General features: G+C 44.8%; 1 protein-coding gene across 1 annotated transcript; it reads left to right on the top strand.

Moving 5' to 3' along the window:
* Nucleotides 1–447: 447 nt before the first annotated feature.
* On the top strand, nt 448–1,883 carry LOC136493489 (extensin-like). The gene is made up of 2 exons (XM_066489581.1): nt 448–1,408; nt 1,557–1,883. Exon 1 carries the CDS (start codon nt 520–522, stop codon nt 1,360–1,362), a length of 843 nt encoding a protein of 280 aa, XP_066345678.1. The 5' UTR covers nt 448–519; the 3' UTR covers nt 1,363–1,408; nt 1,557–1,883.
* Nucleotides 1,884–23,866: the final 21,983 nt, after the last annotated feature.

Here is a 23,866-nt window from a genome sequence, read left to right as displayed (position 1 = left end):
TTTTAGGACTCACAATTTTATTTAAAAGCAAGTAAACTCTATGCCTAGAGATCCTGTTTAAGGTCTAACACTTCTCGCTACTTCAGTGCAAGGCGGAGTGATGCATGCTCTCAGTAACATGGCCTGGGTACGGTAGAAAATACTAGTATATGCAGCGACGTAAATGCACCTGCTCCACCAAGGGCCCGCCCTAGTAGCTATTCACGGCTCTATCCATTCCATGCCGTGCGTCAACAGGCTCAGACTGGCCCGTGCTGGACTAGTGAGCGGTGAGTGACCAACGGGGAAGCCTCCCGCGCCCGCCCCCACATGCCTGAATGCCTTCTCGCCGCAGTGGCCCTGCCCTCACTCCATCGGAGGGCGTCACGAGAGGGCATCCGAGGCCCCCACCCCCACCCCCTCCTCCGTCTATATAAGCAGTGGCAGGGTGAGCATCTCTCCTCAGACCACCACTGCACAGTGTGGGTAGCTAGAGCCAAGCAGAAGAAGAGCTTGTAGCGAGTGAGCGAGAGAGAGAGGATGATGGGTGGCAAGGCAGCTCTGCTGCTGGCCCTGGTGGCCGTGAGCCTGGCCGTGGAGATCCAGGCCGACGCCGGCTACGGCTACGGCGGCGGCTACCCGACGCCGACGCCGCCGGCCACCCCGGCCCCGAAGCCCGAGAAGCCCCCCACCAAGGGGCCCAAGCCGGAGAAGCCGCCCAAGGAGCACGGCCACAAGCCGGAGAAGCCTCCCAAGGAGCACAAGCCGCCCAAGGAGCACAAGCCGACTCCGCCCACCTACACCCCGAGCCCCAAGCCCACGCCGCCGGCTACTCCCAAGCCCACGCCGCCCACGTACACTCCCACCCCGTCACCCCCCAAGCCGTCTCCGCCCAAGCCCACGCCGCCGACCTACACCCCGACCCCGACGAAGCCCACACCAAAACCCACTCCGCCGACGTACACCCCCAGCCCCAAGCCACCGGCTACCAAGCCGCCAACCTATCCGACACCGAAGCCGACCCCACCGGTGTACACCCCTACCCCCAAGCCACCGGCTACCAAGCCGCCGACCCCGCCGGTGTACACTCCGAGCCCCAAGCCACCGGTAACCAAGCCCCCAACGTACCCGACACCCAAGCCGACCCCGCCGACGTACACTCCCACACCGAAGCCACCGGCTACCAAGCCGCCCACCTACACTCCAACGCCGCCGGCGTACAAGCCCCCGACCTACACGCCAAAGCCCAAGCCGACGCCGCCAACCTACAAGCCGGCACCCAGGCCGACACCGCCAGCGTACAAGCCCCCGACCCCTACTCCACCGGCGTACAAGCAGCCGCCTGTGTCTCACACCCCCAGCCCGCCGCCGCCTTACTACTAGAAGAAGTGAGGTCTACCACTCTGCTGTCAATCTCTCGGAGCATTAGGTACGTACAAGAATGAAGCATACGCATATGCTTGCACACATTATGCTTGTGTCAAGAAAATGTGTCGTAGTTTCCTCTCCTTCAAGTTTGTCTAATGTGTATGTACTCTCCTACTAACAATTACTCGGTTCGCCTTTTTGTGTCGCAGAAGGTGATTGATCGAAGAGAGTTGTGTCGTAGCCAGCCAGCCAAGATGAGCTGATGATGATGCGAGGCGAGTCCTACCCTGCTCTGTGTGTGCTGCCATCTATCCCAGTCAGTCCCAGCTAGAGGAGAATAATGCAGAGCCCTGCTCCCTCTGTTTCCTGTCCTCCAACCCGTTTAATTAGTTTTGTGTTCTTCAATGTGTTAGCAGGTGTATTTGTGTGGGTAATGGTATTGCAACTATTGGTGTAAAACCATAATAAATGTGGAAATGCAAGGAAAAGCTACAACTAGTGTTTCTGGTATCTTCTGCAGTATGCACTGCACCGTAGTATCGCCTTCTCCCTCGCTGCTAATCAGCCAGACTCGTTTGGCGGCTTGGGCCGTGGCTTCGTAAACGATCGTAAATTTTTTGTCGGAATAGTTTTTTTTTTCTCACAGCCAACCGAACAAACGTAGCTCTTTTCATCGGTGATCTTTTTCATAGCGACGAGATGTGTGAGTCTCAGAGATACATGCTCGATACTCCTGCACGGGCACACGGCAGAACTATACTGGACACGCCTCTACAGTAAAAAACTGGACCAACCGGCCTAGGTCGCGTTGGTGCAGCAAGCATGGCTGCATGCATGCATGCGTGCAAGTCTGCAGCGACGTGAGCTGTCACGCGCTGCTACAGTCTCGCTAGACGCGACGACGCCTACCCATCCCCTGCTCTGCAGAGCACCCATGCCTGGGTGACACCACCGATTGCCCAAACACAAAGATCCTGGATTGTACAGATGCGTGTAGGTGCATTCCAGCTTACTCCTACTACGGACGGAAACACAGCTATAGTGCGATGGACAGAAAGATGCATCCACCGTGTGGAGGACAAATCGAGATGCTTGCCGTGTCTTCTAGGGTTAAATGCGGTTCGGTGCTGTTGTTATTATTAATCTGTTTCATTCACAGACGATGTGGTTTGTAGATCAAAGGGTTAATGACGTAAGTCTCGGTGCAAATTGCAACTAGAGTGAGATCTTTGCCCCCACATTTCCTACTACTCCTAGCTACTAGTACTAGTAGCAATGAAAGGCAGCATGGTGCCAAGAGAAAGCAAACAAGAACACTGGTTTTTTTTTACCGGCAAAAAAAAAATAGTGGAACGCTAGCTAGCTAGTCAGTGAATAAAAAAGTTGCTACACTGACACTGGTGTACGGCATGATTACTTTACCCATTGCTGTAAACCTGTAACCATATTTTTTTCTTTCTTTTCGTGTTAAAAAGATCACCAGGACTCCGTACATATTACACAGTGCATGAGATAATAAGGACACTCTGATTACTTTACCCATTGCTGTAAATCTGTAACCATATTTTTTTTTCTTTCTTTCCGTGTTAAAAAGATCACCAGTAAATTTCTGAGGCAAGAGTGTTGGGCTGGACTAAATCTGGCACTGTTCATGAGATTTTTACTGTTTATGCTAGTTTTCTGTGAGAAAAACACTGCTCCGGTTAAAAAAATGCCAGCATGGCATGTTCGGCTGGTCATATATGACTGGCTGGCCTCTTTTTTTTTTTACTGGAGTAGTGTTTTTCTCCCACCAAAAACCTGCATAAACAATAAAAAAGCAGCATGAACAGTACCGAATTTAATCCAGCCGAACACTCTTGCCTCAGAAATTTACGTAAATTTATTTATGCCGCTCACGGTCGACTTGAGTTCACACGGATGATATATCGTTTTCGGTGTGGCGGTGGTGTGGCCACTTGCTGGTTCACATGCGCATGTCGATGCATGTCAGAGAGAACATAGTTTTAACCGGCCTCAGAAAAGAGCGTTTGCCTTACCATACCTCTCACGGCTTAAAAAGGAGCAAATGGCAGGAACATGCAACAGGGAAGAAAAGAATGTGATCACACCAGAACAAAAGTGTCCTTAACCTAAATAAATAATTTGTTCAGTAAGAATTTTGGTTTTTGCTGGGGGCAGTTCGATACGATATATCAAAAGGGTTGAAAATTGAGTTAATTCAGAGTTACAATGTGCGGGGGAAGTGGTAGAATGAAACGTGCAGAACTACAGAGTGCGCATCGTAGGCTTGCTTAGCTACTCCGATTTTGTGGTCAGCTACGCTACTCCGAAGTTGGCCGGGACTCAAGATCTGCCTTGCCTTGTCGATCAAAAAATGAGTTACGGTGGAAATGTCCCGCCCGTAGCGTGAAACTACTCCGTAGAAAAGAAACAGCGTCGAGTGTGGTGTGGTGTGGTGTAGTATGTGATAAGGACAACAGGGTACGTGCAGACAACAGGGTAAATAAACTTACTGTACTAGGGTACTAGTAGGTCGAACTGATGGTGCGCCTGTCCTGCTCCTTCCCTGAAGCTCACGCCGTAGAAGGTAGAACAGGACACTCGAATTGAATTAATAAGCGCCCGTTTCGTTTGGCTAGTTGAAAATACTGGCTAATTTATATAAGAAAAAAATATCATTTGTTAACTAAAAAAATATAGTTTATAAGTTAAATAAACTCAAACAAACGGGACGAAGGTGGAGATTAGATGAGATGTCAAAAGTAAACCAAACCCTACAACGTCAACGTGCTTTTTACTGGCGTGTTGCCTAGAGCGAGTCATTTATTAGCTAGAGTCATTTATTAGCTAGGCAGCACATGATGCTTAACTAGTACATACCTACTACGGCTATTTGTGCGTTTTAGATCCAAATTGCGGAAGTACTCTACACTGTGCACGGCAGATTTGCGGGATACTTTCTCCTCCTAAAACAAATACATACCTCGCATTCCAAAAATCCAATCAATCATAAGTAAGTTCTATTAAATTTATAGAAAATAGTATCAACAATTGTATATCTCTAAACAGTTTTGATATAAAAAAATATATGACGTGATAATAAATACAATAATACGTTCTTTTAATTTAATATATATTTGGTTAAATTTAAAAATAATTGACCTATCAAAAATACAAGATGTGTATGCTAATCTGATTTCGTGGTCTAGTACCCGTCTTTGACCGTGACCTCCCCATGCATGGCCTAATAAACGTACAGCTCTCCTTAATTTCGCTTCACATCGAATCGTATTAGGTCAAAATAATTTAGAACTTTTTTGTCATGTGGTTCTTTCCCAACCATGCATGTGTTGGTGATATCTGCAGTGCTTGCATGCCTTCCCTAAGATATAAAGATGGCAACGGGCCCCGATACCCGATACCCGACGGGTATTTGATCCATTAGGGGATGGGGATGGGATCGTATCTTTACCCGTGGGCATCTAAATGGGCAAGAATCCATACCCGACGGGTATAGCGGGTACGGGAACGTTCCCTGTTTACCCGTCCCCGTTACCCGTTGGGGAACCCGACTATTTGAACTGTCATGCGAGTATTAGGCCCAAAAAAACTCAACATAGGTATTTTGGTCCAAATCTAAACAGTCATATATATAGTTTGTGTGTTCTAGAAACCCTCGTTCAATTTTTCCTCACCATCTCCGCCAGCAGCACAAGCACGCCTGTCTCACGAGCGCTCGTGCCCCTCGCTTCCTCAGTTCGGTCTCTCTGCCATCTTTACTCGTCCTCCTCGCAACCTCGCTCCTTCTCCTCGGCATCTCCGACACTTATACCTGGGTGAAGAAGAAACGTCACCAATTGCAAAGCTGTGACCCCAAGTGTCCTTGTTTATCGGGTATGCAGTACCCGTCGGGGTATCTGTTACCCGACCGATACCCGACGGGTACAGGAATGGGCAAGAATCTATACCCGAGACAGTTAATGGGGATGGGGACAGGATGAATTCTCCGTAACAGGGAAGAGAACGTTCCAGCGATACCCGACGGGTATATCCCGTTGCCATCCTTACTAAGATACCAGAACAACCTTCCTTCCGGTGTCATCTGTCTGGAAAACTTTTTTTCCTGAAAAAGTAAAAAACGTCCTTCGGTCCACGGCGCGACGCGTGCGCAGCTACAACATTCAGGTCTCGTTACTGTCGCTTAGGTCCAATTTAGTTTCCTCCTAAAATGTCAAATTTTTAAAGATTTCTCGTCACATCGAATCTTTGACGCATGCGTGAAGTATTAAATATAAATAAAAAAATAAAATTAATTACACAGTTTAGACGAAATCCACGAGACGAATCTTTTAAACCTAATTAGACTATGATTGGACACTAATTATCAAATAACAACGAAACTGCTACAGTGTCATTTTGCCAAATTTTTCGGCATCTAAACGGGCCCTTACTTATCGTCAGTGAACCGGATGGTGCTCTCGGCTGCTCTCCGTCCTTGCCTTAGCAGTGCCAACCAAACCGGTCAATACCGCCGAGAGCACTCTTTGATCTGCTGTCGATGTAGCTAGCTAGGTCTAGATAATCTAGTCTAATTTTAGCTGCTCGTCAACCCAAGTTAGGCCTATCTGATGAGTATATATATAAAGCACACCATCAATCATACCATTTTAACAAAATAACAGTACCAAACAGGGCCATCATATCTTCTTTCTCCACTGGCACTACCAGGAGCTACCTATGTTACCACGAATCAGTCAATCACCTTTACTTCACAGATCACAGGGACATTTTTTTACAGACTTGGCTTTATTTCACCGTGAACAAGCCGTTGGTGTCCAGTCCAATCACAATCAGATAGCAATATAGTATATATACTATAGTAGTATGTGGGTACGTCGTACGGTCCTGCTGCACAGTGATTTCGGATGGTTTGAGATGATTCAATAGCCGTGAGAGTGAATAAGCTGAAACTAAGAGCTTATTTGGCATGGCTCTTTCCGAGGGGCTCCTCCGGAGGAGCCGAAGCTGTTTTGGAGGAGCTACAAATTGTGGCTTCTCCAAAACAGCTCCGGCTCCTCTGTTTTTTACTAAAAAACGGCTCTTTCAAGAAAACGTTTGGCAGAGCTTCTTTGGAGAAGCAGGAGCCAGAGCCAGAAAAAAGCCCTGCCAAACACGCCCTGACTATCATGGTTCGTGGACGAGGAGGGAAAGGCCCGGCGGTCCAGTCGTCGTCGGAGCCGCACCAGCACCACGGTGTCCGTCCTTGACGATGGAGTGCAGCAGGTGTGGTACAGTACAGACACGAGAGCCGCAGCCGCTGGATCTGGCGCCGGCCACGGCCCACGGGAGAAGGATCGAGAAAAAGGCCAGCAAGGAGGGGTGCAGACCGCAGACGCCGAGACCGGCGGTGCAGGAGCAGGAAACCCGCAAGCAAGCCCCACCCCACCGCCCGCCACACAAGAAACAAAGGAACAACCAGCTGTATACTACTTTCCTTTCCTTTCCTTTATTTGCATATACTAAGTACTAGCTAGTATACTACGGGGTGTTTGGTTCTAAAGCTAAAATTTTTATCACATCAAATATTTAAACACATATATGGAAAATTAAATATAGACATATTATGAAATTAATTACACAACTTGCAACTAATTTATGAGACGAATCTTTTAAATCTAATTAGTCCATGATTTGACAACGTGATGCTACAGTAAACATATGTTAATAATAGATTAATTAAGCTTAAAAAATCGTCTTGTAAATTACCTCTATCTATATAATTGGTTTTGTAATTAATCTATATTTATTGTTTGTTATTAATATGTAAATATTCGATGTGACATTAATTTTAAGAGCGAACAAAAATCAAACGCGCTCTTGCAGTTCCGTCCAGTGCCAACATGCAATCATTGGATACCGTCGATGTGCAATGGACGGGCGACACCGCAGCAGTCCCGGGTGCCCGGCGCCGCGTGCCATCGCGGCGTGCCGAGATGCGGAATCCTGAGGCACGGGACACATGCCGAGCGCGCCGCGGTTTCGGGTCCATAAAATTGCCCAGATTTCGTGACAATAAATCATAGTACTACCCCGTACTCCGTGGTAGCAACCGAATGCATGACACGATTCACAATGGCCCCGTTCGCAGCGTTCCTCTTTCTGTAGCTACGACGACGGAACAGTACCATGCCTCGTGCACTAACACGTACGCCAAGTTTTGGAATCGTCGATATTCTAGCATCTACTAGTAGGACACCTCCACATGCAAAAGCGTTACGGGAAAACACAGACGTCGTTCCAGATCTATGCAACTACGCAGTGAGTCGTACCGTGATCGGATCCACCTAAAGCACTACGTACCCCGTACACGCATTGCCTTTCCGGCAGACAGTGACAGTGGCCGTCCATGCCGGAACCTGACTCGTGTGTCTAGCTTCGCCTAACATTCAAACTAGCCATCTCATGCTTCGCACATGGCCCCAAAGCATCCGTACTAGCGATGTGTTTTATACTACAGCTGCCCTTTAGGCATGAACAAGAATGCATGCATGGAGGAACAATCAGAAGAAAGTCACCGCGCGCGGTAGTGGTGCTGGGCAGATTTCCAAAATCCAAAATCCAAACTATATATGGGCCTGTTGGGAATTGAAGGGCTTCAGCTTGAGAAAAATCTAAAGCACCAGCTCCAGATAGATCTACCATGCATAGAGCTGGTCTCACATTTGGGAGAGCTTCAGCTTTGCCATGAACTTATATGTAATCTTAAAAGAATAACCAAGCGTCAAAATAAAGAAAAGTACATCTTCCTACTGCTTCCGTCAGCGATATTAGCAAGGACCACGATACGGTGAGGCACGTTGGCTGCGGTACGGGTCGATCCTGGGAGCTATACGACGCGATGCGTGGACTGAGGAGTGAGCGAGGAAGAAATAGAACGGAACAAAACGAATTGGGATCGTGTGAGTAATTTTTTTCTAAATCTACTAAACTTGAGTTTTCATAGCACCTTTTAGGGTGCTCCATGAAGCCCATGGATGTGGGACAGATCCATTAGATTTTGTGATGCTGCTCTATAGTGGATCAGTGTGGATCTAAAAGCGTTTGGCTAGAAAATCTATAGAAGAGTCCCTCCAAAGAGGCCCCATGACATCTCTAGAGATCCATCACTAAGAAACTTTAAAAAGCTAGAATTCAAGACGGGCACTTGCCACAATAGCACTACTACAAACTACATTTACACTAGTTTTTTTTTTGCTACCTTCTAGCTGTTGAGGTGATTTTAAAAAAGCTAAAAACTAGTTAATGAGAAAATAAACTAAAAGCTAAAAAATACCTTATGAGGAGCTTTACCGAAGTAAAAAAGCAAAAAAGTTAACGATTAGGAAAAGCCAGAAAGATGCAGCTCAAACAAACATGTCCTTAGTATTAAACTATTAGCAAAGGCGGCATACCTCTACGAGGACATTTCTTTAGATTTTCATAGGTGGACGACATTTTCTGAGGCGAGATGATATACGTACATGAAAACGGAACTGCAGGCGGGTATTAGGAATGGACGATTTTCAGAAATAAGCCTCTTTAGCTGTCCATCTCTGAAAAATAAATTATAAAAGCGGGTATTAGATGGGAGGCACTCCAACAAACCTGAGAGACTCTAGTTTTTTTTATAACCGCATTGTAAATAAAAAAGTTTGTCTTATGAAATCAATTTTCTAGTAGCATAGGAATAGGAATGTCATAAGCTCAAAGAGCAAAAGATAGATAGGGAGTCAATTTTTTTTAGGTCGAAAGTTTTGTTCGGAAGAATTTTTTGTGGGCGATGGGCACACAACCCCGTCCTATACGCCCTAGCTGTTGAGTTGTGATCCAAATTTAGTTGTGTACAAGATAAAGGCTAATCCCATCATGTTTCGTCACCGCAACCAGGGACGCCTGGGGGGTGCGCGGGGGGGGGGGGGGGGGGGGGGGGGCGAAGCCCCCCCCCGCGGTACGGATCGTCGCCTATTAGTGTTTTCCGTCTATATATATTTCATGTAAGCCGTCGTCTTGGGAAAAAAAATTGTAAATCCCCGACGTTTGTAATCTCACTCGAGATAGTGAAGATTTGTTGACCGATGCCTGTGGTTTTTTCCCTTCCACCTTGGGAGGGGTTTCCACGTTAAAATCTCGTGTCCCCTGTGCTTGATCTACTGTTCTTCGTCGTTTATATTGCCTATCGTTTTTAACAAGAGCTTGGATGGCTGCCACGTGGTGCCTTGAGAAAATCAAACGGCTGGGAGAGGAGGCTCCTCCGTTGAATGTGAACAGGTGCTGCCTTAAATCACGGAAGCAGTTGCTGGGACAAGCCGGTGGACGTGAGATTTAATTAACGAGCCACGTGTCAACATCCCCAACGGAGCGCACGAACGGGACTGTGCGCCCATCGCCCACAGCGTTTTGTTCAGTGTATCCAATATACGACGGATTTGCAATGCTTAGGAGTTAGGACTTGTAGTGAATCCAGAACCATAAAATGGCACGATTGCACAACAGCACAAAGTCAAATGTACAGTACGGATGTGGAACGGCAAGGGCAATTTGTCAGTCGACGGACCCAAAAAGGTTGATACCTGCCGGACTGCCGACGATGGAACTATAGACCAGTCAGCCTCCCGTGCACAAAATTCTTGGGTCCAGATATCGCAAGGTCTCCAAGCCCACTCGGTGAAGTTTGGTCCAAACACACCTGCAGCAGCACAACCAAGACAAGACCGATCGGTACGTACGATAGGTCTCTTGAGGTCCAAAGCCCATTAAACTCTCAGTGCTACCCACCTGTCAAATCTAAACGATCGCTCAAGATACTCCCCGGCGAATCCAAGCCAGATAGATAATCACTGGTCTTATCTGAATATGGGTGCAGTTGTTGTGCTAAGGTTACGTTGAAGTCGTTCCATATTAACCATGCCTAGACTTCAAAACCACTGCGCAAGCAAGTTGCAAGCATTTTTTTTACCAGCTTACCACAGAAAGAAATCCAAATCCTATATCTCAAAATCTGTACGTATTACTACTAGCAACACAGAGAGTATCGAGGCCAGGTTTAACGTTCATTTCATCATCACTTTCAAGAGACAAGACAAGCCGTGGATTTTGCTAATAAAGTAGCCTGCTTCGAAGTCCAACAACACGGAAGTTGCGCGGCCCCGTCCCCGTGAAGCACGGCCCAGTCAAGCGGTCGCACATTCTTGGGATAGCCCTCTGCAGTTTGTCCACCAGCAGCACCCAACCCAAGATAATGGGTTTGGTAACATCAAACTCAAGATTCAAACGGCCACTGCCACTATATAAGGCGCGAAATGGACGAGCATCGGAGGCAAGCCAAAAACCACAGCATGGGCACCACCACGAACATGAAGGGCATCGCCCTCCTTGTTGCTCTTGCCACTGCGTTCTCCTCGTGCAGCAGCGCTGCGTCGTCTCCCTATGCCTTCCCACTGGTAGAAGCACCAGCTCATGAGCCCTATGCCGAGGCCGCCACTGGCTGCACACCCTGGATCTGAGCATGGGAAGCACCACCACCACGAGTCGTTGGCGCCGGTCGAGCCACCGTCCTACCACGGCTCGCCTAACCACAAACATCATGGCCACCATGGCCATCACCACCACCACCACCACCACCATGAAGCTCCGCCAAGCCCTTCCCCAGCTCACCACCCTCCACCACCCCCTGCTCATCATGCACCACCGCCTTATTTTTCACCTCCTCCTGCACACCGCGCACCACCACCCCCGGCTCACTACACACCACCACCTCATTTTCCATCTCCTCCTGCACACCATGCACCACCACCACCAACTCACTACACACCGCCGTCTCATTTTCCACCCCCCGCTCACCATTCACCACCACCTCATATTTTGCCCCCTACTCATTCTTCACCACCACCCCCAGCTCACCATGCACCAACTGCCTCATTTTTCACCTCCCGCTCATCATTCTCCACCGCCTTATTCTCCACACCATGGTCGTTATTCTCCACCGCCCCCATCTCACCACTTCCTGCCCCCGCCTCCAACTCACTACCCACCGCATAATTCGCCACCTCCAACACACAAGTATCCACCACCACCGTCGCCTTCTCATGGTAAGGCACCACCACCACGTGGCCACAGGAAATTCCTGCCACCATCTCGATCGGTGCATTCAGCTACAACACCCTCACCGGCGAATTACAATGCTCTCTCACCATCTGAGCAAGGTCCCAAGACCACATATCATGCCACCCCAAGTAATGCACCTATGCCATCAGGTCAAGATGGAGCATCGCCTCCGTGGTATTTTTGATGCGAAGACCAAGATAAACACTTACCTAAGTTAGTAAGATTGCAGTTCAACTCTGCGCAAGAGATCAAAATCTCAATAGCTACTTCGGAGAGAGTCCCTTTTTTCTTATCATACTTTATCATGTCCAACCAAAATGTTATTGAATAAATTATGTAATCCATTTGGATTATGTTGTTGATGAAGTCTTATATCAAAATGTTTCTTCATCCTTTTGTGTCTATGTTATGGAACCCATACTATATAATTGTTCATGTCCATAATGTTAATTGTACTCCCCTCGACTTCTAATAATTGACATTAGTTAGTTCAAGCTAACCAACATAAATTATTAAAAATAGGAGGTAGTATGACATTATTGTTTAATTTATCAAATCATTTTTCTATGTCCTTACAATTCATTGATGCAATGAGATGTAACCTTAACCGGTTTCATTGTAGCTATTATGGCATCTCGTATCATATAGCAAAAGTTGGTTGGTTTACAGAGCACAAGTAAAAGAAGAAAATGTTTCAAACAAATTGTATCTTCGGCTTTATTAGCCTATTACAATGAAACTTGTATTAAACTACATCTCCTTTCACCAAAAAGCTCTTTATTCCTAAAAACACCACTAGAACTCGATAAATATTGGCAAAAAATTATTAAACAGCTGGGCGTTATCTTCCGCCATCGACAAAGACAATGTTGAGCATACACTGTTGACAAGTTCTCATCGACCACTCTTGGTTGGGTTCTATCCCTTTTGCCAATGGGCAAGTAGTAAATTAGAGGGCAATGGTGAAAGGTCCTAATGGCTTGAGAGGGGGGGGTGTGAATAGCCTATTAAAATTTTCTACAACAACACTTAGCAAACCGGTTAGACAAATATGAGGCGAAGTGAGTGTTGCACTAGCCTACTAAAAATGCAAGCCACTTACCACAATTCTAGTTTCTATAGTCTCTATCCACACAATGGCTATGCCACTACACTAAGTTAGTGTGCTCTCAACGACTACCTAAGAGACACACTAACCAAACTAACAAGCTCTCACGGCTAGCTACACTAAAGAGCTTGACAACTAGTTTGCGGTAATGTAAAGAGAGAGAGCAAGATGGTTTTACCGCCGAGTCGAGGAATGAACCAATCAATCACAAGAATGAATACCAATAAAGACCAATCGGAATCAAATGATGACACAATGATTTTTTACCAAGGTTCACGTGCCTACCGGCAAGCTAGTCCTCGTTGTGGCGATTCACTCACTTGGAGGTTCACGCGCTAATTGGCATCACACGCCAAATCCTCAATAGGGTGCCGCACAGCCAACACAAGATGATGATCACACAAGCCTCAAGTAATTTACTAGAGTACCTTTTGGCTCTCCGCCGGAGAAAGGTCAAGAACCCCTCACAATCACCGTGATCAAAGCCGGAGACAATCACCAACCTCCGCTCGATGATCCTCACTGCTCCAAGCCGTTTAGGTGGCGACAACCACCAAGAGTAACAAGTGAATCCCGCAGCAAAACACGAACACCAAGTGCCTCTAGATGCAAACACTCAAGCAATATACTTGGATTCACTCCCAATCTCACAAAGATGATGAATCAATGATGGAGATGAGTGGAAGGGCTTTGGCTAAGCTCCCAAGGTTGCTATGTCAATGCAAATGGCCAAGTATGTGAGCTAGAGCCGGCCAAACGATATTTATAGACACACCCAAACAATAGATCCGTTGGCTCAATTATTGAGCTGACTGCGGGACAACAAGACGCATAGGTCGTGTGCACCGAACGCGTCCAGTGTGGTGATTGGACGCGTCCGGTCGTAGCCTGACCGTCACGTGTCCCTCTCGAATTGTTTAGCCATTCGCACCCAACGGCTAATACTATGTGATCGGACGCGCTGTTAGAAACTGACCGGACGTAGGAGACACAGCGTCCGATCGAGTCTAGAGAGCTCCCAGAGCCGCTCTGGGCCGATCGGACATGTCTAGTCAAACCTTACCGGATGCAGGAGACACAGTGTCTGGTCGAGTCCAGAGAGCTCCTAGAGCTGCTCTTGGCCGACCGGACGCGTCCGGTCACACCGGACCGGACGCTCCCAGCGTACGATCAATTTTGCGTTGAAAACCCGAGACTTGCTGGTTCACACCAGACACGTCCGGTCGCTCTCTGCAATCTAGCTTTGGTCTAAATCACTTTGACCAAACGCTAAACAGTAACTCGTCTGTGTCTAGTCACTCCACTGAGCCAGAGTCCGGTCACCTCGACAACTCTGCCCACGCCTGGCCAGAATACCGGACACATCCGGTATATATATCGGACACGTCCGGTCACGTCAGGAACACTGCCGCTAAGACAGTACCGGATGTGTTCGGTACACATGTCAGACGCGTCTGGTTACCCTGTGACCAGCGCAATCAACTCATTTTCAACTCTATCTGCTTTACCCTTGCTCAAATGTGCCAACCACCAAGTGTATCACCTTGTGCACATGTGTTAGCATATTTTCACAAATGTTTTCAAGGGTGTTAGCACTCCACTAGATCCTAAATGCATATGCAATGAGTTAGTACATCTAGTGGCACTTTGATAACCGCATTTCGATACTGAGTTTCACCCCTATTAATAGTACTGGCTATCGATTCCTAAATGTGATCACACTCACTAAGTAGTCTCGACCACCAAAACGAAAAAGCTCCTATCAAGTTTCACCTTTGCCTTGAGCCTTTTTGTTTTTCACTTTCTTCTTTTCCAAGTCCAAGCATTTGATCATCACCATGCCATCACCATCATCATGATTTTCACCATTGCTTCATCACTTGAAGTAGTGCTACCTATCTCATAATCACTTTGATAAACTAGGTTAGCACTTAGGGTTTTCATCGATTTACCAAAACCAAACTAGAGCTTTCAATCTCCCCCCTTTCTGGTAATTGATGACAACCCTTTCACAAAGATATGAATTAAAATTAAATTGAATCCATATTGCTTGCCAAAGCATATTTACCATGTGTAAAAGGATATGGACAAGTTTTATGAACCCTCAAATGGTAGCTATTGCTCCCCCTACATATGTGCTAAGAGTTTGGATTGTAGCTTGCACATATGCTTAGATAGAAAATATATGAGACAATGTCTACCAAATGATGCTAAGGTATAAGAGATGAACCTTTGAAGTGTGATACCAATCGGAGTGCACCAATATACCATCCTTAGCACCATGAGTAACTAGACATACACAAAAACTAAAATACCCCATGAGATCAACATTAGAAGCAAGGGTCTAGTTTTCATAAAATGAGCATGAGTCTAGTTACTTAACCTATGCATGCTAGTTTTTCATATCATCAATTAATCCTACAACTAGCATACACCACACAAGTATGGATATTGAAATTTAAAACTTGTGCCATACAAGCAAACATATGAAATGCACATTCAAATGCACCATACAAGTTCATGAGCTTGCTCCCCCTACTTGTGTGCTTAAAAGTTTAATTGATCCTATATCTCTCTTCCTATATTAAATTCTCCCCCTATCACTTACATCTTTGTTTCTCTCCCTCTTGTTGCCTTTTCACTATCTTTGTACACTATTTCTCTCCCCTTTGTCATCAATGACCACAAAGGTTCAAAATGTAGATAGGTTGAGATTATCTATGTCAATCAATGGGGTGAGGACCATTTCCCCAAATATGGTTCAATCTAGAATACTTGCCAAAGAGATTTAACTCGGTTTGATCCAAGGACAAGCTTCTTCACACCTTCAAATAAGGGTTATCTTGTACCATGTTGAGATAAACACTTAGAGCTCATTGTCTAGATCAAACACTAGGTTTACAAACCCACAAACATGCCATATGCTACCGCTAGACCAAATTAAGCATAGAAGCAATAGTGGTACCATACAATCATTAAATTCACTTAATTTTCATGAATGAGCCTATTAAATGTGAAAGATGACTAGATGCACTAATCATGTTCCTTAGTAAGGATGAATGCCATGCCAATCAATTTTTACCTTGGATTGCTCTAAGGAGAGGCATGTCATATAAGTGGAGGGTGCATCAACACATATTTGAGAAATCCAATTATGTTTAACTCATTTCCTTAGCTTACAAAACCTTTCTCATCCAATGGCTTGGTGAATATATCGGTAAGTTGATCTTCGGTGCTTACACTCTCAATGCAAATGTCCCCTTTTTGTTGGTGATCTCTTATGAAATGATGACAGACATTAATGTGCTTTGTTTTTGCATGTTGAACCAGGATTGTTGGTTAACATGATTGCACTCTCATTATCACATAGCAATGGCACTCTCTTGAACTTGATTCCAAAGTCACTCAAGGTGGCCTTCATCCATAGTATTTGTGCACAACAACTACCAGCGAATATGTATTCGGCTTCGATAGTTGATAATGCAAGCACTATTTTGCTTCTTTGATGACCACAAAACAAGTGATGTTCCCAACAATTGACATATGTCCGAGGTGCTCTTCCTTTCAACCTTGCATCCCGTATAATCCAAGTCGGAGTAACCAACTAGCTCAAACTTTGCTCCTTTGGGATACCACAAACCAACATTTTGTGTATGCTTCAAGTACCTTAATATTATCTTTGTAGCCTTCAAATGACTTTCTCTTGATGAGGCTTGAAATCTTGCACACATGTATACACTAAACATGGCATCCGGCCTTGATGCGGTCACATACACATAGAGTAGGCTTCCAATCATAGATCGATACAATTTTTGATCCACCATATTGCCACTTGTATCACTATTCAAGTTGCCATTTGTTCCTGTTGGTGTACTAATGGCTTTGCTATCACTCATGCCAAACTTCTTGAACATATCTTTGATGTACTTGCCTTGACTCACAAATGTACCATTCTTCAATTGCTTGATTTGAAGACCAATGAAGTAACTTAATTCTCCAATCATAGACATTTCAAACTCATTAGCCATCATTTTTCCAAACTCTTCACAAAAGTCTTGATTGGTTGATCTAAATATGATGTCATCAACATAGATTTGCAATACAAATAGATCTTTGCCAATCTTCTTGGTGAAAAGAGTGGAGTCAACCTTTCCCATCATGAACCCTTTAGAGAGTAGGAGGTCCCTCAATCTCTCATACAATGCTCTAGGTGCTTGCTTCAAGCCATACAATGCCTTCTTTAACTTGTACACATGGTCGGGCTTCTTGTCATCTTCAAAACTGGGAGGTTGTACAACATATACTTCTTCATTGATGTAACCATTGAGAAATGCACTCTTGACATCCATTTGATAGAGCTTAATGTTTTGGGGCACAAGCATAGGCTAATAATATTCTAATTGCTTCTAATCTAGCAACCGGGGCATATGTTTCTCTAAAGTCAAGACCTTCAACTTGTGTATATCCTTGTGCTACCAATCTTGCTTTATTCCTTATTACTATCCCATCTTGATCTTGCTTGTTTCTAAAGACCCAATTTATTCCGATCATATTGTGTCCCTTTGGTCTCTCCACCAATTCCCATACTTGATTTCTTGTAAAGTTATTCAATTTTTCATGCATAGCATTCACCCAATCAACATCCTTCAATGCTTCATCTATCTTCTTTGGTTCAATGGATGACACAAATGAGAAATGCTCATAAAATGAAGCTAATCTTGATCTAGTTTGCACACCTCTTGAAATATCACCAATAATAGTGTCCAATGGATGATCCCTTGCAACATTGGTTGGTTGAAGGATTGGAACTTGATTGCTTGCACTTGCTTGATCATTTGGTTGAGATGATGTACTAGCCACTTGATTTTGATCATTGTCATGAGAGCCATTTGTACTAGCATGATTTGTATCAACTTGCACATTTGAGTTAGAGAGCACATGCACTTGATCATATTCATCATCATTCACTTGCCTAGGCCTCAATTCACCAATATCCATGTTCTTCATAGCATTTGTAAGTTTAATGTCTCTAATATCTTCCAAGTTCTCACTCTCATCTTGGGAACCCTTGGTTTCACCAAATTCAACATCATGAACTTTCTTAAGAGTACCACTAACCAAATTCCAAACTCTATATGCTTTGCTAGTAGTTGAGTATCCAAGTAGGAATCATTCATCACATTTCTTGTCAAATTTCCCCAATCTAGTGCATTTCTTCAAGATATAGCATTTGCAACCAAAGACCCAAAAATATGCAATGTTGGGCTTTCTACCATTCAAGAGCTCATATGGTGTCTTCTCTTTCAATTGGTGACAACAGAGGCGGTTGCTATAATAGCAAGCCATGTTGATAGCTTCGGTCCAAAAAGATTGACTCACATTGTACTCACTAAGCATAGACCTTGCCATATCAATGAGTGTTCTATTCTTTCTCTCAACAAGGCCATTAGATTATGGAGTGTACTTGGCTGAGAATTGATGTCTAATTCCAAATTCATCACACAACTCATTAATTCTAGTGTTCTTGAACTCACTACCATTGTCACTTCTAACTCTCTTGATGGTTGTTTCAAACTCATTGTGAATGCCCTTGACAAATGATTTGAAAGTTGCAAACACATTACTTTTGTCCACTAGAAAGAATACCCAAGTGTATCTAGTATAATTATCCACTATCACAAAGCCATATTTGTTTCCACCAATGCTAGTGTATTGTGTTGGCCCAAACAAATCCATATGCAATAACTCAAATGCTTTACTAGTGCTCATCATGCTTTTCTTAGGATGGGTGTTTCCAACTTGTTTGTTGGATTGACAAGAGATACAAAGCTTATCCTTCTCAAACACAACATCTTTCAAGCCTTTAACCAAGTCATGCTTAACTAATCTATTCAATTGTTTCATTCCAGCATGACCAAGCCTTCTATGACATAACCAACCCATGCTAGACTTAGTGAACAAACATGTAGATAGTTGAGCTTCACTAACATTGAAATCAACCAAGTATAGATTCTTATATCTAAAGCCCTTGAAAATCAAGTTAGAGCTATCTACACTTATGATCTCTACATCATCTACCCTAAATATGCATTGGATTCCAAGATCACACAATTGAGCCATGGATAGCAAATTAAAGTTCAAGCTCTCTACTAGCAACACATTGGATATGCTCATGTCATTGGATATTAAAATTTTACCAAGCCCTTTGACCTTGCCTTTGCCATTGTCACCAAATGTTATACTATCACAACCATCATTGCCATTGGTATTGATTGAGTTAAACATTCTTGCATCAACGGTCATGTGTTGAGTGCACCCACTATCAAGAACCCAATGCCTTCCTCTAGCTTTGTAATTGACCTACAAAAGAAGATAAATTCTTTTTAGGTACCCAAACTTGCTTGGGTCCTTGAAGGTTAGTGACCAAGCTCTTTGGCATCCAATGGCTTTCTTCTCTAAGCCCATCCATGGTGTACCAATAAACTTAGCCTTTACACCATTTGCAACCTTGGTAAGTACATAGAAAGAATTCATCTTAATTGAGGATACATTAGCATTTTTGCTCTTGTTCTTGCATTCATCCTCTTTATGACCAACTTTGTGACCATGGCCATCACCACCACCACCACCATGAAGCTCCTCCAAGCCCTTCCCCTGCTCATCATGCACCATCGCCTCATTTTTCACCTCCTCCTGCACACCACGCACCACCACCCCTGGCTCACTACACAACACCACCTCATTTTCCATCTCCTCCTATAGAGCATGCACCACCACCACCAACTCTCTACACACCGCCGCCTCATTTTCCACCCCCCGCTCACCATTCACCACCACCTCATATTTTGCCCCCTACTCATTCTTCACCACAACCCCTAGCTCACCATGCACCACCGCCTCATTTTTCACCTCCCGCTCATCGTTCTCCACTGCCTTATTCTCCACACCATGGTCATTATTCTCCACTACCCCCATCTCACCACTTCCTGCCCTTGCCTCCAACTCGCTACCCGCCGCATAATTCACCACCTCCAACACACAAGTATCCACCACCACCGTCGCCTTCCATGGTAAGGCACCACCACCATGTGGCCACAGAAAATTCCCGCCACCATCTCGATCGATGCATTCAGCTACATCACCCTCACCGATGAATTACAATGCTATCTCACCATCTAAACAAGGCCCCAAGACCACATATCATGCCAACCCGAGTAATGCACCTATGCCATCAGGTCAAGATGGAGCATCGCCTCCGTGGTATTTTTGATGCGAAGACCAAGATAAACACTTACCTAAGTTAGTAAGATTGCAGTTCAACTCTGCGCAAGAGATCAAAATCTCAGTAGCTACTTCGAAGAGAGTCCCTTTTTTCTTATCATACTTTATCATGTCCAACCAAAATGTTATTGAATAAATTATGTAATCCATTTGGATCATGTTGTTGATGAAGTCTTATATCAAAATGTTTCTTCATCCTTTTGTGTCTATGTTATGGAACCCATACTATATAAATTGTCACTGTCCATAATGTTAATTGTACTCCCCTCGACTTCTAATAATTGACGTTAGTTAGTTCAAGCTAACCAACATAAATTATTAAAAATAGGATGTAGTATGACATTATTGTTTAATTTATCGAATCATTTTTCTATGTCCTTACAATTCATTGATGCAATTAGATGTAACCTTAACCGGTTTCATTGTAGCTATTATGGCATCTCGTATCATATAGCAAAAGTTGGTTGGTTTATAGAGCACAAGTAAAAGAAGAAAATGTTTCAAACAAATTGTATCTTTGGCTTTATTAGCCTATTACAATGAAACTTGTATTAAACTACATCTCCTTTCACCAAAAAGCTCTTTATTCCTAAAAACACCACTAGAACTCGATAAATATTGGCAAAAAATTATTAAACAGCTGGGCGTTATCTTCCGCCTTCGACAAAGACAATGTTGAGCATACACTGTTGACAAGTTCTCATCGACCACTCTTGGTTGGGTTCTATCCCTTTTGCCAATGGGCAAGTAGTAAATTAGAGGGCAATGGTGAAAGGTCCTAATGGCTTGAGAGGGGGGGGGGGTGTGAATAGCCTATTAAAATTTTCTACAACAACACTTAGCAAACCGGTTAGACAAATATGAGGCGAAGTGAGTGTTGCACTAGCCTACTAAAAATGCAAGCCACTTACCACAATTCTAGTTTCTATAGTCTCTATCCACACAATGGCTATGCCACTACACTAAGTTAGTGTGCTCTCAACGGCTACCTAAGAGACACACTAACCAAACTAACAAGCTCTCACGGCTAGCTACACTAAAGAGCTTGACAACTAGTTTGCGGTAATGTAAAGAGAGAGAGCAAGATGGTTTTACCGCCGAGTCGAGGAATGAACCAATCAATCACAAGAATGAATACCAATGAAGACCAATCGGAATCAAATGATGACACAATGATTTTTTACCAAGGTTCACGTGCCTACCGGCAAGCTAGTCCTCGTTGTGGCGATTCACTCACTTGGAGGTTCACGCGCTAATTGGCATCACACGCCAAATCCTCAATAGGGTGCCGCACAGCCAACACAAGATGATGATCACACAAGCCACGAGTAATTTACTAGAGTACCTTTTGGCTCTCCGCCGGAGAAAGGTCAAGAACCCCTCACAATCACCGCGATCGAAGCCGGAGACAATCACCAACCTCCGCTCGATGATCCTCACTACTCCAAGCCGTTTAGGTGGCGACAACCACCAAGAGTAACAAGTGAATCCCACAGCGAAACACGAACACCAAGTGCCTCTAGATGCAAACACTCAAGCAATACACTTGGATTCACTCCCAATCTCACAAAGATGATGAATCAATGATGGAGATGAGTGGAAGGGCTTTGGCTAAGCTCCCAAGGTTGCTATGTCAATGCAAATGGCCAAGTATGTGAGCTAGAGCCAGCCAAACGATATTTATAGACACACCCAAACAATAGATCCGTTGGCTTTATTAGCCTATTACAATGAAACTTGTATTAAATTACATCTCCTTTCACCAAAAAGCTCTTTGTTCCTAAAAACACCACTAGAACTCGATAAATATTGGCAAAAAATTATTAAACAGCTGGGCGTTATCTTCCACCATCGGCAAAGATAATGTTGAGCATGTGCCGTTGACAAGTTCTCACCGACCACTCTTGGTTGGGTTTTATCCGTTTTGCCAATGGGCAAGTAGTAAATTAGAGGGCAATGGTAAGTTGTTGATAGTGGACCATCGGTAAGTTGATGGTCAATGTTCCTAGCTATTGTTGGGCTTGGTAATTGGCATGTTTTGCCATTAGGACCCCCGCTGGGGACCTTTTCTTTGATGGTTTGTTTCGCCTATTGAGAAATGCTTTTAATGACGATATTTTTCTTAATTATTGGAGAACTATAAACCATTAGTCATATATATACATGAGTCATTGTAAACATTGGCTATACCCATTGATTTAATCTGTTTTAGGCTCCAACAATATGCGATAGTTTTTCTGGATCATTGGAATTTAAGTATATATGACCATTTTCTATTTTATTATATCACAATAGGTGATTGGGTTTGCGATGGTTAATAGACGCTCAAAATATGTCACCAAGAGAAACAATAAAAAATATATTGTATGTTGACCATTCTAGTATCATTTCACAACCAGTGCTATATTGCATGGGTCATCCAAATTCAACAAGTAACGGAACGATAAATATTAAGAAAATAGCAAATAACATTCTTTGACAACTAATATTAGAATTAATGAAGGTACTTGTCTAAGACATAATTATTCATTAGGCATAAGACAAATTGTTTAGTACTGTTGGGGAATGACCATGAGCCGCGGAGGCCGTAGAGTCTAGAGACAATGGAGACTAACAAACAAACCTGTTTTTCGTGTAATGTGCAGGAAAGTTATGAGAAGGCCTCCGCCCTGATGGCCGCATGAGGCAGAGGTCACGGCATCACAAGAGGAGGTCGCCCGACGAAGGCGGGCGAAGGTCGCCTGGTGAAGGCGGAGGTCGTACTACCATGAGCGAAGGCCGCTTGGCAAAGGTGGAGGCTGTAGTACCATGAGCGAAGGCCGCTTGGTGAAGGCGGATGCTGCAGTGCCATGGGTGGTGGTAGAAGCTAGCTCCACCACAACAGGAGGGTTCATGGCGTGGAGGTGACCTCAGGCTAGGAATGGGCTTCCCTTGGGCCAGCAATTCAGGCCCAAGGAGACAAGGCGGTGTAAAGAAGGGAAGGTCTAGTTTGCCCAGGGCCACCTGCACTAACAAGAGGATATCCAAAGAATGTACCGTAGCAGTTGTAGGACAAAGATGTAAAAAGAAAAAGTAGTGAATAGCGCCCTATAAAAGGGGGGAGCTGAAGCTTGTTTGAGAGGTTGGTGAATGCATTTATAGAACCCTAATTATGCCAAGACCCACCTACCACTTTCCTAGCCTTTGCCTGGGGCATCCGATCGGGCGAAGGCTTTCTCCGCATCACCTGCTAGAAAACACTACTTTCCAACATTGGCGCCCACCGTGTGTTGACCAAGCAAAACCCACGATGTCGAGAAAAAGAGCAGCCCCCACCAGAACACCTGTGGAGCCTTCAACAAGCGGACAACCTAGGCGTAATACCCACAGCGCTTACGCTAGTGCCCTAGAAGACCAGGTTGTGGAAGAACCCACGGTCAAAGATCAGCCTCCGGCAGCCGAAGATCAACAAGCCTCAGATCCCACCCCAAAGCAGGTACTCCAACAATTGCAAGCCCAACTATAGAGTACACAACAAGAAAGAGATAGGCTGGCAGCAACCTTCGCACCAAATCAGAGGGCAGCACAGACATCATTGCAGGCAATAGAGATTAGGCAACAATTGGTCATCCTACAGGCTGAGATTTAGAGCATGCAACCAAGCCAGCCCCAGTCCAACATCTCCAACTAGCTTCGACCAGTAGATCAAAGCTAGCCTGATCCTTTCTAGGTATGGTCACCTAGCCAACCTTCGGCACGCCATTAAACTCACCACCATCCCATAGAGCTATAGATTCAAGATCCCCGCTCTACGAGGGAATCCAAACCTCACCTTGGCCACCATCTTACAAGCCCATTACCCTACCCAAATTCAATGGAAGATCAGACCCTACCAGTTCATCATGAGTTTCGAGGTAGCCTTAGCCTCCACATGAGGGAATGACACTGTCTTGGCCAAGTCATTTGTCATTGCATCCAAAGGAGACGCATTGGCATGGTACTCAA

Source organism: Miscanthus floridulus, chromosome 11 (genome assembly GCF_019320115.1).
Source record: "Miscanthus floridulus cultivar M001 chromosome 11, ASM1932011v1, whole genome shotgun sequence".
Taxonomy (NCBI): Eukaryota; Viridiplantae; Streptophyta; class Magnoliopsida; order Poales; family Poaceae; genus Miscanthus; species Miscanthus floridulus.
Note: the sequence above shows the minus strand (reverse complement) of the source record. Positions and strands in the feature narration are given on the sequence as shown.

Coding starts and splice junctions, on each gene's coding strand:
- LOC136493489 (XM_066489581.1), top strand. CDS start 520: ATGATGGGTGGCAAGGCAGCTCTGCTGCTGGCCCTGGTGGCCGTGAGC.